At 43.0% G+C, this 14085-nt stretch overlaps 1 protein-coding gene across 1 annotated transcript in view; it reads left to right on the top strand.

Moving 5' to 3' along the window:
• The window catches only part of LAS1L (LAS1 like ribosome biogenesis factor), a 44844-nt gene that overhangs the window by 30510 nt on the left and 249 nt on the right, over positions 1-14085 (top strand). The window contains exons 11-13 of the mRNA XM_033137429.1: positions 772-910; positions 1420-1772; positions 4937-5081. Coding sequence (XP_032993320.1) covers positions 772-910; positions 1420-1772; positions 4937-5081 — 637 coding nt within the window. The remainder of the gene's footprint in view (positions 1-771; positions 911-1419; positions 1773-4936; positions 5082-14085) is intronic.

Genomic DNA, 14085 nt, shown 5'->3' with positions numbered 1-14085 from the left:
GAATGTGTGTTTTTATTTAAAATGCATCTCTGGGTTTTTTGTGGGGCCTGTCTGGTGTTTTTACACGAGTAGAATGTGTGCTTTTATTTAAAATGAATCTCTGGGCTATTTGTGGGGCATAGGAATTTATTCATTCCTCTCCCCCCCCCCCCCAATATATTCCAGCCCACTATATGGTCTGAGGGACGGTGGACCGGCCCAGGGCTGAAAAAGGTTGCTGACCCCTAGTCTAGTCTAACATTCTTATTCTAGCAGGGACCAACTTCTGAAGGAGTCTATGAGCAGAGCATGAAAGCAATGGCTGTCCCTCACAACAACTGGTATTCAAAGTGGCTGCTTCTGAATGTGGAGGTTCCACTTGACAAATAGCCTTCGATAGAACTGGACCCCATGAATTTGTGTAATCTCCATTTAAAGCCATCTGTTAGATGGCAATTGAACTGCTGTTGTTCTGATCAGACTGGCTCCCACCAATGCTTTGTTCTGTTAGTAAAATTTGACACACATGCTGCTTGAGGTTTACTCGAAACTGGCTCTCCATCTACTTGTTTTTCTATTTTAAAACATACTGTTAAATCAGCTACTCTTGGTTCCATTTTATAGATAAGACAACTGGGGCTGAGACAAAGTGACACTTGCCCAAGCCACATTATAGCAGATATGGAATTTTGACCCAGCCCTTCCTTTTTCAGATCCAACTCATTTGATTACACACTCTTTCTTTGCCAGCTAAGTGTCTCTTTTCTTTTTCTTCCATGGTTCTGCATGAAGAGAAAAAGTCAATGCATTCCCACACAAATAGCGAAAGCTCCCCAGAGCCATTTCTTCAACATGTTTCACTGCAGTGGCAAAAACTCCTTGATTGTTGCCTAGAAGCTACTTGCTGGGCGAGTCTTCATCTCATGCACATGTAAGTATGTAAGCCATTCGCTGGCATATGCATTGTGGTGGAGACCTGGGCTTCAAGGTGTTAGTGCAGAAGAGTCAGTTCAGGAAACCAATGTGATTTGCAGCCAATACTTCAGCCTCTGAACTGGCTCCTCGTTGCCCTGTGGACACAGGTAAGAGATGGGACTTTTTACTTGAAGTACTCTAAATACCTTGGCACTTATAAACCCTAGGGCAGAGATGGGGATCCTTAGGCTTGGGTATCTAATGAAGCCTTCCAAGCCTCCCTTTCTTTCCCAAGTTGATCTTGCTTAGTGCTGTGTTTGGGTTCACAAGAGAGTTCCTTGCAAGGTGGTTTGGTGTGCTCCACACCGAGATGGGGAAATAAAACTCGCAGGTATGGAATTTATTGGCACCTTTTATGCCCAGCTGGCTTCTTAAACACAAACTTGCTTTGGCCAACTCATTTGAAAGCAGTTGTTTTGCCCTTGCTTCACACTCTCTCCACATGTCACTCTTTTCCTGGCTCAGGATTCTGGAAAAATTGGATCAGCCTTTGCCTCCAGATTCCAAGGAATTGCTTCTCTACCTCACCTCTATTTACACCCAAGAGGACTGCTCCGTTCCCAGCCCAGGCTCAATCCCAGAACTCCGGAAGCAGCCGATTTATACTGTGGAGAGCTTACAGTGGCAAGTGAAGCAGAGCAATATGGCCAGAGGACTTGCCAAAAGAGCTACAAGGCATGAGTGGCCACTGGGAGATATTGAAGAAGAAGAAGAGATGGAGGAGGAAGAGGCAGAAGCTCAGGCAGCACATCTCTACCCTGGATATCTTAATGAGAGAAAGATGGCTCTGCTTGGATCGGTCTGGCAGGTCAGCCCAGGTAAAAATTGCCTTTTGGTTTTCTGGGGAAGGGGAGAAACAAGAAACAGCCTGGAGTGTCTCCAGCCTTACATCTCGCATTGTCTTGAGTATCTGTACACATCATGATTAGTAGTTGCAAGTATGTGGAATAGTGGTAGTGGCAGTAGTGGACTGTTAATATTATTTTTCGATTTGTGAGTCACTTCCTCTTACCCTGGGCAGCCCAAAGCAACTTACAACCCAACAGTTGAGTGGAGAAAGAAAAGGGTGTAACTGAGCATCTGTGGTTCAGAGACACTTGAGCCCACAGTTTCATTCTTTGCCTATCAGGGGCCTTTGCTACATCACAGAAATAGAACTTTGCAGGAGCTATGGAGGGTAGAACACATGCTTGGCATGCAAAAAGTCCCATGTTCATTCCCAGGCTTCTCTAGGTAGGTCTGGAAAATACCCATCTGAAACCATAGAGAGCTATTGCCTTAGACAGTGGACTAATGGTCTGATTTGGCACAAGGCAGCTTCCTAAGTACATTCTGAGGTGATAAAATTACATGGGGCGGTGAGTTGGTGGAGAGAGAGAAAGAGGACCTTCTCTTGTAAGTTATCAGTGGTAGAATATCCGCTTTGCCTGCAGGATCCCAGGTACAATCGTATACGTTAATTTGTGTGTTGAGTGATGAATATGTGGCCCATTCAATTTCATTGGATGATGCTGAGTTCTAATGTTATAAAAAAGAAAGATTCTCTGCGTCAGTCTAGTCTTCAATGCAAAATGCCCAGGCTTGTGAGAATTATTCTGAGCTATGAATGTTGCTTGTTTTTTCCCTAGGCTGAGTCAGCCTCATTCCAGCACCTGTTTCTAGATTTAGTATTAATTCCTGCTCTCTCTAATAATCTTTTAAATTTCCTTATTGCTCAAGTAGTACACATTGAGTTTCCCAGGCAGTTGAATTACAGCCAATCCTGAGTGTGTTGCCCAATAAGTTTCCAGAAATGTTGTGTTAGACATGCCCCAAAGAGATATTAAAAATCTGCTTTCAATGCTCCACTCATTTAGAACTACACAAATTCATTCTTTCTCTTTCTTTCTCTCTCTCTCTCTCTTTCTCTCTCTCCCACACACACACACTTGTTTTCTTTTTTGGGGGGGGGGATGGTGAGGATATTTTGAGCTGGTTTATCCAGAAATAATCATGGCTCAGTCTAAAGTGTTTGCAGCTCAGAGCTGATCTGCACCTCATTCACTGCATCAATTAGGTGTTTGTGGGCAACTCAACATATAAGCTTGTATTCAACTGACAAAGGGGGGGGGAGTAGAATCACACTGCTCTGCATTTGCTGCCCTGCTCTGCTGAAGAAATAGATTGTCAAAGTTGTCATCTAGACCATTGGTCCAACACATTGGACCCTTGATATGGTCTGAAGGACCCAAAGGTGTGTGTGTGCGTGCAATGAACTCCCTTGTCATGGTTAGACCATCATTGGGTAAGTTTTGGACTGGCCCTGGTAGTTCCCACCTAAAGATGGGGTAACCCATCTTTAGAAACTAATGGAACCATGTGTTTTTCTTGAATGATCTGGGGGATTTCCAGCTAAGAAAGCTGACAATCCTGTCATAGACAGGGTTGTCTATGGCAGGGATTCAGGTCAAAGTTGTTGAGCTTTTTTAGGAAGGAAAACCCTGTTTTGGGGGGATTCAGGTCCAATTTGTTGAGTATTTTTTGGGAGGAGGAAAGCCCAGTTTTTTAGGGGTTCAGGGCAAAAATGTTGAGCTTTTCTTAGGGGACAAAAACCTGTTGAGCTACTTTGGGGGAGTCAGTGATCTACCGCAGATGTCCAGTGATCTACCGATAGATCACAATCTACCTGTTGGACATGCCTGGTCTATGGAATGCCAAGATGAAATGAACAGTTGACATGATTGTTCCTGAGCATCCTCTCCAATGCTGTGGAGCCCAATTGGTCTCTTCGTCTTCTGGGGAGCTCCAGTTTCTACATGCATAGGCCATATATGTTAAGAAGTTGGTATCTCAGTGCTTGTTTGAAAAGGTTGAAGATTATTGATGTCCTGAAACAGAGATCAGGAACTTCAAGCCCAAAGGGCAAATATGGCCCCCAGCCTTATTTGAAAGACTATCTGCAGACCATGCACCTTCCCCAGGCCACACCAGCCCTGCTTTTGCCTGGCTGCAATGTTCATTGCTTGCCTGGATGGAGGATAGAGAGGAATGGGTGTGCAACCTCTGAGTTCGTGGAGCAGGAGACAATCCAGCCATGCAAAAAGTAGCTTCACACAATTTTGCCTCCAGACCCACCTATCACTGGCATGTGACACCAGAAGGATGCCTGTGAGGGATTGTGGCCTTCAGACTGAAAGAAGTTTCCCATCCATTGTAAAGCATACTTACATTTTAACTCAATTCTAACCCACATTGATCTCTGGGGAGAGGGAAAAAACGGGAATACAGCATGATCACATCTTACACATATTTAATTTGCCCAGTTTCAGTTGTATGCAGTTGAAGGCAAGCTGGATGAAATCGTGCAAGTTAAATCCAAGCAGGGCAGAGAGTTTAGAAGCTCCACTTGGGTTACCCCACACATAATGGTTTGTTTGTTTGTTTGTTTGTTTGTTTGTTTGTTTGTTTGTTTGTTTGTTTATTCAACTTATACACCACTCTATACCCGAAGGTCTCAGGGCAGTTCACAACAAGACCACAACATATAAAATCAAACCAAAAGCAATTACAACCCCCCCCCCCCAAAAAAAGCCACATTCTAAAAGGGTGTTGGATGTCAATAAGATCAACCAAAGGCCTGGTTAAAAAGAAACCTTTTTGCCTGGCGCCCAAAGGTGTATAATGAACTTCCCTGGGGAGAGCATTCTGTAGATGGGGAGGCACTGCAGAGAAGGGCTGTTCTCATGTTGCCACCCTCTGGACCTTGAGGAGGCACACAAAGGAGGGCCTCAGAAGATGATCTCAGGGACTGGGTAGGTTCATATGGAAAGAGGCAGTCCTTTGAGGTATTGCGGTCCTGAGCCATTCCAGGGGTTTGGGTATACATGCTTTTCGTGTATATGCAATAATATTGTACCACATTTTGTTCATAGTCCATATGAATGGACAAACCCCAGGTGAAAGGCATTTGATCTTGCTGAATTATCCATGTCTTCTCTCACAGATTGGGTGAAGTGGGGAAATTATCCTTTGGGGAAATTGCCTGACCAATCAGATGACCCTGACAACCTGCTGGTGGAGAACTACTCCATGATGTTGACACACGACCAGCTGATGGATGGAGGCAGGAATAGCACCCCCAATGCCACGTGAGTAACATGCTGAGGACTAGATGGGCCCTTGCAACGCTAAGTAAAAGAGATGAAAGACTTGATCTTGTCTCCACCATGAAACGCACAGGCCAGTCTTTCTCTTACCTTAACATACCTCACAGGGGGGTTGTTAAGATATCGGAGGGTGTGGAGGATGTGCGCTATGGATGCTGTATCGGGGAGGATCAGAGGAAATGTAATAAAATCCATGGGAATGGCCAGTCTGTGAATAAACAATGTGTCATGTTTTGTTCTTTACGTCTCTCTAAGATGGGTTTTGAACATTACTTTCCCCTTTCACTTGTTTTATTCCTTAGGAACTGCTCTTTACTCCCAAGTAGCTTAGAGTAGCTTCCACGTGTGTCCTTAAACGTCTGTCACCCAGACAGCTTCCCCATCTTGACTTGCTTAACTTTCCAGGAATAAAACAGCACCATATGTTATTTGTCCTTGGCCTGTGAAGATAGACTCAGGGATGTTACGCATATTTGTTCATTTTAACAGATGTTTTAATACCCCAACCTTTCTCCAGTCCCCCCCACCCAAAATTGTTAAAATAAACTACATACCGGCAGCTGAAAACTGCAGGAGGGGAGAGTGCTTGGCATCTGGTTGGCCATTGTGAATACAGGATGTTGGATTATATGGTCCTTTGGCCTATATCTAGCAGACTCTTTTTATGTTTAGTGCTGAAAATGTGTGTTGGGAGGTTGCTTGTTTGGCTTTGTGTGATTGAGGCTTTCTAGATTAGGGTTGACTTATGAGGTCAACTTTTGTTTTTTGCTAAAATTTTGAGATCCACCAACTGAAGACTGATGCAAAGGGTGGGACAGAAATTTGATAAACCACCCAGAGATCTACTGTAGATTCAAATCTAGCTTCTGCCCATCCTTTTTCTAAGCACTTTAGCAACACAGTGACTAAAAAAGCCTCCACCAGCCTTTCTGCCAACATTGGAGCTGGGGAAGAGATAGGAATCACACTGCGACTTCAGGGAAGATCTCTGGCCACCTCTCTAGTTCCAAAGGAAGCCGGAGGAAGGCAAGGGCTAATTGTGGATGCAATGCTGAGTGAAAATGTATAGCATTGTTTATGCAGTACCTTGGACTTCGGGTGTTTTACAGCAGTTAAACTGAAGCTGAAGATCAAAGCCTGTCTGCAGTCTAGTATTTTTTGTAACTTAAAGCCATTGGTTATCCAACTTCTGCTTAAAAACTGATGCAGGAGAGTCCACCACTTGCCAAGAGAGACCATTCTATTCCACTGTCAAACAGCTCTTACCATCCAAAAGCCCTTGAGATAGTTGAAGATGGCTATCATGGCTGCTCTCAGTCTCCTCTTTTCCTGGCTAAACATACCCAACTCCCTCAACCATTCCTCATACGGCTTGATTTCCAGACCCTTGTTCATCTTGGATGCCCTCCTCTGCACACATTCCAGCTTGTCAATATCCTCCTTAAATTGTGACACCCAGAACAGGACCCAGTACTCCCAATGGGGTCTGACCAAAGCAGAATAAATTGGTACTATTACAACAATCGGCCCGGGACAGCACTCTTTGGTTCAGTCAGCCAACCAATTACAAATCAACCTAACAGTTATCTCATCTAGCCTTCATTTTATCAGCTTCTCTGCAAGAGTACCATGGGAGACTTTGTCAGAATCAAGATACACTATGTCCACAGCATTAACCTGATCTACCAAGCTTGTAACTTATTGAAGAAAGAAATGCGATGTGTTTGGCATGACTTGTTTTTGAGAAACCCATGCTGGGTATTAGTACTCATAGCATATTTTTCTATGTGCTCACATACTGACAGTTTAATTATTTGTTCTAGGGCCTTTCCTGGTTAGTAGATACCTGGGTCTTCTTCTTTTTCCCCATTTTGAAGAGAGGGACAACATCTGCCCACCTCCAGTCTACAAGGACCTCACCTGTTCTCCAAGAATTCTCAAATATTATAGGCAGAGGCTCTGTTAGTACCCTTGGGTGCAGCTGACCAGGCCCTGGAGATTTGAATTCATTAAACGTAGCTAGATGTTCCTTTATAACCTGTTTCCTATCTTGGGCTTCAGCTCCCTACTTGCATAATTTATTCTGTTATCATCAGGTTGGGCATTGCTTTCCTTTTGGGTAAAGACAGAGGAAAAGTAGGTGTTGAGCAGTTCCGCCTTCTCCCTGTCATCCAGTAGCATTTATTCCTCCCTCCTCCCTCACAGTTGACTGTATCTGCAGCAACCCCTATATGTAACATACAAAAACAGTATGAGAGCAATTCAGTGCCACGCTCATCTGATCATTCTGTCCATGCTAGCAGTTCTGCCAGACAGAATGATCCCCCTGCTTTCTCCCTGTGCACTGTTGAGGGTGTCTCACCAACCCTCCAGGGCAAATATAGGTGAGGAATGGAGAGAAAGCACCATTATGCTAGCAGAAGTCCTTGTACTGTGCTTAGCTAGCATGCTGTGTTACTTGAATTGGGGCCTACATGTTTTCCACTTTTCTTTAAAGGCACTCTTTTCCTTCAAGTGAAGGAACTGTCCAGCCTTAACCAACCTGGTGTCCCCCACATTTTGGACTACATCTATCATTTCCAGTCAGCACACATGTGCTAGGTTGGAGCTGGCAGGAGTCATAGTCTAACGTTTCAAAAGGGCACCAGGTAGGTGAAGATGGTACTTGGCTAAGCTGGCCCATGAACGGTGAACAAGCCAAGTATATTGTTTTATAGAATCATATTTTTTAAAAATAATGATTTTATTTATTTTCATGGTACAGAAGATAAATTTTGAGAAAACAATTGTTACAACAGTAAACAACAAATAGCTAGTTCTGACAAAATTATTATCATTATTATTATATTATGCCGCATGTTAAAGTTTCATTTGATTACTCTGAGATCACACATTTTCTCATGGGCGGATTACCGCGACAGTCTGAACAATTTATACATTCAATAAATATTTGCCATATGAAACGATATTGACCTTCAGGAGCCCAGGGGCCTTAACCCAATTGCTGGGTTAGCCATGTCTTAATTCTAGGAATGGGATGCCTTAAAGTTTCTGTCTGTTCCTAAATACAGAAAACATTTTTCCTTGGCTCGGACAAATGCCTTATCCTCAAAGCTTTTAAAGGGTGTATATTACAAAGCTCCTATAAGTAATAGATTGTGCACTTTCAACAACAAAGATGTGTATTTTGTTTTACCTGTTCTTTTTAAAAAGCATTTATACAAGAGTACATAGAAACTGATATGCCCTGTTACACAGTCCTTTGTTGAATGCCCTTCAGAGTTTCTCTTGACCACTTTCATGGAGGGCTTGAACTTTTTGAATGCTTGAGCAAGTTGCAAAATTCATAAATGTAGCAATCTATGAAAGCCTTTTCTGCTTTTAGCAATCTTAAATGCTTCACATTCTGTAACTTTTTTATTTTATCTGTGGTTGGTAGACCATAAATAAACAGCATTTGAATATTTGTTTCTATCCATGTTCACTCCTATTTATTAAGCAAATTGATAATAAAAAAAACTTGTGTGGTTCAGACTTCTGCAATCTGGTAACAACACAAGTTACAACTATTTTTCTTGCCCTAAAGACCTCAGATAGGATTGGGGAATAGTGTATGTTACAATAAACAGTCTTTGCTACAAAATTGTTCCAGAGGTTGGCCGGCATCTGTTTTAGGTCTCTGCAGCAGGCCTTCATTTATGGTTAGTTTTTTACCCCAAAGTTGGATGCTTCCAGCAGAGTGGCTCCTAATTGTCCATTTGAGCCAGTGCTGTGAACTTCCATCATTATGTCACCAGGACAATAATGTCATTTGCCACAGCAGCTGCTACAATCGTAGCCATTTATAGTCACTCCTGCCCCACTTGCTTAACTGTTCTAACTCTGATCCCACTGTGGTGTTGATTTCTTCCTGTCGGTGTGTGGCAAGGGCAGAATTGTTTGACACACAACTGAATGCAGAGATGTGCAGAAAATAGTTGACATCCAAATTGAGCTTTTCTAGATGATCAGAAATGGTTGGGTGCCTCAGTTCTGTTTCATTTTTAGTGCAATATTCATGCAATACTAGATCCATCTGAAGGGGCATGAAGATGCTGCCCCTTTGTCAAGAATGGTGAGCGGGAACAATTGTTGAAGAGGGCAGTGTGCCTCTCTCACCCTTCCAAGTGGATTTTTTGGCCAGCAGCAAAGACGGAGGAGCAGATATGGCACCTCAGTGTGTGCATTTATTTTATTTTATTTATGCTGTTTTGCTCTTGAACTCCCCCTTGCTGTTCTGGGGGTGTGGGTAGTACTGTGGCCTAAACCACTGAGCCTCTTGGGCTTGCTGACCAGAAAGTTGGCAGTTCGAATCCACGCAACAGGGTGAGCTCCTGTTGCTCTGTGGCAGCTTCTGCCAACCTAGCAGTTCGAAAGATAATTAGGTACCACCGTGGCAGGCAGGTAAACAGTGTTTCCATGCGCTCTGGCACTCATCACAGTGTAACGTTGCGCCAGAAGCGGTTTAGTCATGCTGGCCACGTGACCCGGAAAGCTGTCTGTGGACAAATGCCAGCTCCCTCGGCCTGAAAGCGAGATGAGCGCCGCAACCCTAGAGTCGCCTTTGACTGGACTTGCCCATCCAGGGGTCATTTACCTTTACCTCTGGGGATGTATGATCAGGAAGCAGGCAAATTATTATCATTAATGATTGATAAGAGGTGTTCTTGCTTTTCTGCTTCCTTTTGAGGCATATTGAGTAGCTGTAGTTGAGAACAGATTGCTGGACTAGATGGGCCTTTGGTTCTTAATTAAATTTTCATCCCATCCTTCTACCAGAAGGCATCCAGTGCTGCAAGTATTGAAGTAGCAAAACAATAGAATAAAAAATTAAACCAAAACTCACTTAGAACATTTTAAAAGGTTAAGAACGTATCAAAACAGTTACACATTTAAATGATGGCTAATCATTTCAAGATTGCTGGGAACAATCTCTTTCAGCCATCCAATGCCGGGTAAGGGAGGTTTGTTAAAAACAAATGTTTTTAAATCCCTCCTGACCATTAATAACAAGGTAGACAGGTGCACCTCACCAGGAAGGGGATTCCATGGACAGGGAACCGCTCCTGAAAAGCCCCTGCCTCAGAACATCTCCAACCAGACTGCATACTCAACACCCAAGCATTCACTTCTGTGGTAGTTGCCACAACTGATATAATAACCACAGAGTTGGCTTAAGTACAGTGGCCAAGAAATGGAGCTAAGAGTGGCAGAACATCTGGTTTGAACTTCACCTTTGCCATGAAAGCACCCTGTCCCTTCATCCCAAACAGCAACATGAAGATAATAATAGTGACCTGCTTTGCAAGGGATATTATAAGAGCAGTAGTGAGTCTGCTTCAGTTTGGACATAACCAGCATAAATGCATTTGTTAATAGCACTGACCTTTTTCTTCATACCTACAGATTCTTCTCTGCTGTCTTCCAGTCATCCCTCAGTTGCATAAGTAGCAGAAATCCCCTCCACCATTCTTTTTCTAAACATAGACTGACTAACGAGTGTTCTTTGTTTTTATCTTGAGTCCATTTCAAAACACCATTCCCTCTTAGGGTATGTGCTGCTCTCTCTTTCCGCCTTTCTTTCCCCCACCTTGAGGTTTGATTTACGTCACTGTTTGAGGCTTCTGCTGCTGCTGTGAGAGTGCAAAAGAGAAGCAGGAGGTCTTGCTTTAGCAATGAGGTGTGAATTTTGTGGTGGCATGTGTCTATTTGAGGAAGGGAAAGGAAAGAGGTTACTCTGGTTATGAGGTCTCTTTTAAGAACCAAGCCCCTGTGGGCTGAGTGGGAAATTTCAGGACCTTGAGTCCTCTGTTTCTTTTTCTCTGAGACTTTGTACCTCCTTGTGTGGTGGGGAGGATGGGTTTACCCCCTCTGTCTTCCCCCAACTACTTTTGCAGACAAAAAAGGAAGGGCTCAAATGATGTACAGGATGCAGCTGATTTCCGAAATAAATTACTATGGAAGGGAACTGTTGATGCCTGCAACTTGGAGGATGGGCAGAAACCTCACTTCCACAAAGTGCCTTACTTTACCTGGGGTATAACTTGCTCAAAGAGATGTCGCAGAAGCCCCAGATGCTGTCTAACTAACATGTGTCTGTGCAAGGATTTCTGCAAGGGGACATTCCTCAGTCTCCACACATCTACTCCAGAGGGTTGGGGAAAACCCTAGAACAGATTTAAGGGCCATATAAAGGGGCAAAAATCTTTGTGCTTTAATTTCAAAGAGCATGTTGTCCAGTTTATGACAAGTGTAGTCAGTGCTGTGCCTCTCCCAATGACACTGGACTGCAAGTGACTACCTCAGTGACAATGCTGAGGCTAATAATAATAATAATAATAATAAATTTATATCCTGCCCATCTGGCTGGGTTTCCCCAGCCACTGTGTAGCTTACAACATATATATATATATATATATATATATATATATATATATATATATATATATATATATATATATATCGAACATTAAAAACAAAATATCCTATACAAGCAACAAACCGATAACAATAATAACAATAATAAACAGTTTGCAGTTATACCCAAATTAAAATAACCACTAACTCCAACTAAACATTTAACGAACACCAACCTGACAAAAATGAAACAGAGGAACCAAAAGTAGAACTGTTCAAAACATTTCAGCCAGTTGCCCCAACCCAAGAGTTGTTCCAGCAATGTCCCTCCACCTTCCAGGAGCCTCCTTTAGTTGTTCAAGTGAGAGTGGGCCCCACCCCCCCTAGGCCAGGTGGAAGTGGGCCTTGCAGCAGGAAGCAGCCTTCATTCTAGCACTTAGGCAGCAGCATTCCCTTTCTGTCATAGATGGAGGTCTTTCCTGTGGGGTTGAGATAGTTGCTTTGTGCAGAGCCTATCCATCATCTTTATTGGCTGTCTAGCATTATTAGTTCTCTGCATTTTACAACATACGAAACTGGCTTTATACTGAATCAGGCTGCTAGTCGTGGCTCTCCAGTTTCAGACAAGGTACATTTGTAGCTTATCTGGAGATACCAGGAATTGAACCTGGGATGCTTTGCATGCAAAGCAGATGTGCTGCCACTGAACTACAGCCCTCAACTAAAATGCCCAGTCCCATCTCTGAAAGTGATGAGGTGGAAACACTCCAGCTGTGACAAGCATTTTATTCTGCCATCCTGTGCCTCAGTATGTTATTTCCATCTGTACCTTGTTTCATCTTATAGTGGAGATGCAGCCTGTCCTCTGTTTCTACTATAATTCTGCTTGTAGTGTTCACTCCTCAGTTTTGCACCACAGCCTGATCTATGCATAAGACAGAGTGAGGGGGTAGAGTTCTCAGGTGTGGGAGAATGGACTGCAGACTTCAGGCTTCACAATTTTGAATGCTACTCTAATGCTAGCACAATAGGGAGCAACTTCCTAGCATGCTTGGTTTTTGTTTTTGTTTTACTGCAGGTCATTTTGCAGTTGTGTGGGTTTTTTGTGATGATGGGTTGGGTATCAAAACCGGCATCCCTCATCAGCTGTCTGAATTGATATGGTCCACTCTTACCACCTCAGCATTCTGGTGACTTACTCTGCTGCATATGTAGACCAGCCCCACTGCAGATCTTCAGTTAAATCATTTGCATTACTTGGCAAGCCATGGTGAGACATGGGCAAGCCTGTTTTATTTTGCTACCTTTTTAATTCCACCTTTTCTTCAAGGCTCTCATTTATCTATGATTATGCAAAAGCTTGAACATGAGATTGGCTCTTGACTCTAGCATTAGGGGAATTCTTTACTATATCAGGCTTTAGGGGAATTTGTTGGTGCTTTTCAACCTTTTCTTGTTCCTACGTGTTGAAAACACACATGGCCTGATGGGGTTGGAAATTAGAAACCACAGCAGGCATGAAGACATGAAGCAGGCCTGTGTCTTAAGGCTATAGCCTTAAGCAGGTTTACTAGCTCTAAGCATCTTGGGTGTGGAATAGCTGAGATACTTACCTCAATATATAGGGTGCATACCCCAACCTTACCTCACAGTTAATTTTAGGAGGGCAGATTTTGCCTGTCTTACTGGCTGATTTGGTGTTGCCTTTATGAAGCTGTAGCTGGACTTTTCATTGTGGTTTGCACATGCTGTTGACCACTGTGCAAACTTGATGGTAAAGAAGCAGGGAAGGCAAATCCTGCTAAACTCAGGGTGCTCCCAGGCTGTCACTGTGTCCAGGAGGGATTAAATCATATCTTGATGAATTCAGCTTGCAAAATTATACTTGATTTGGAAGTCTTATACAGCAAACACACTTCCCCAAAAGATCTGACTTCTTGCAGTAAGGAAGGTGATGGGGAAATGCTTTGCAAAGTGTGGGATAACAGTTTTTCTGTTGCAGAATCATCTAGCATCGTTGAAAACAATCCATAATACATGTTCTTAATATAGCCAAACAAAGCTGCATGAACGCTGAATAAACAAGTTGTCTGGAAGCATCTTCTGCTGTATTTACTTTTTAACCAAGGATGGTTATGTTAAAATATCAGTTTCTGCTCTGTCACTGGCAGGTCTCTTGCTGGTTATATTTGCATTTTGTCAGGGGAATTCCTTTTTTCCTCCAGAGAACAAAACAGCTGTTGGGCACAATTTTCTGTGTGTGCAATGTGGAATTTACATTCAGAAGTAACCATTATTTAATCCTGGGATAGGGCAAAGGTGATTATATTTGTGAAACACTCTTCACTAGTATATCTGAAGTTGAGTTCAATAGATTAGTCCAGTATTTCTCAAGCTTGGGTCCCCAGCTTATCCCTGACCACTGGTCCTGCTAGCTAGGGATGATGGGAGTTGTACCCACTAATCGTGTGTAAGACACCCCCAGTTTTTAAACATTATTTTACAATTTAAAAAACCTTGTCTTATACACAAAAAGTACGGTATGTGTTTGTGTCCCTTTTGCTTATAAAATTTGTTTTTAAAGCTGTTT

This window comes from Lacerta agilis, chromosome Z (genome assembly GCF_009819535.1).
Source record: "Lacerta agilis isolate rLacAgi1 chromosome Z, rLacAgi1.pri, whole genome shotgun sequence".
Taxonomy (NCBI): Eukaryota; Metazoa; Chordata; class Lepidosauria; order Squamata; family Lacertidae; genus Lacerta; species Lacerta agilis.
Note: the sequence above shows the minus strand (reverse complement) of the source record. Positions and strands in the feature narration are given on the sequence as shown.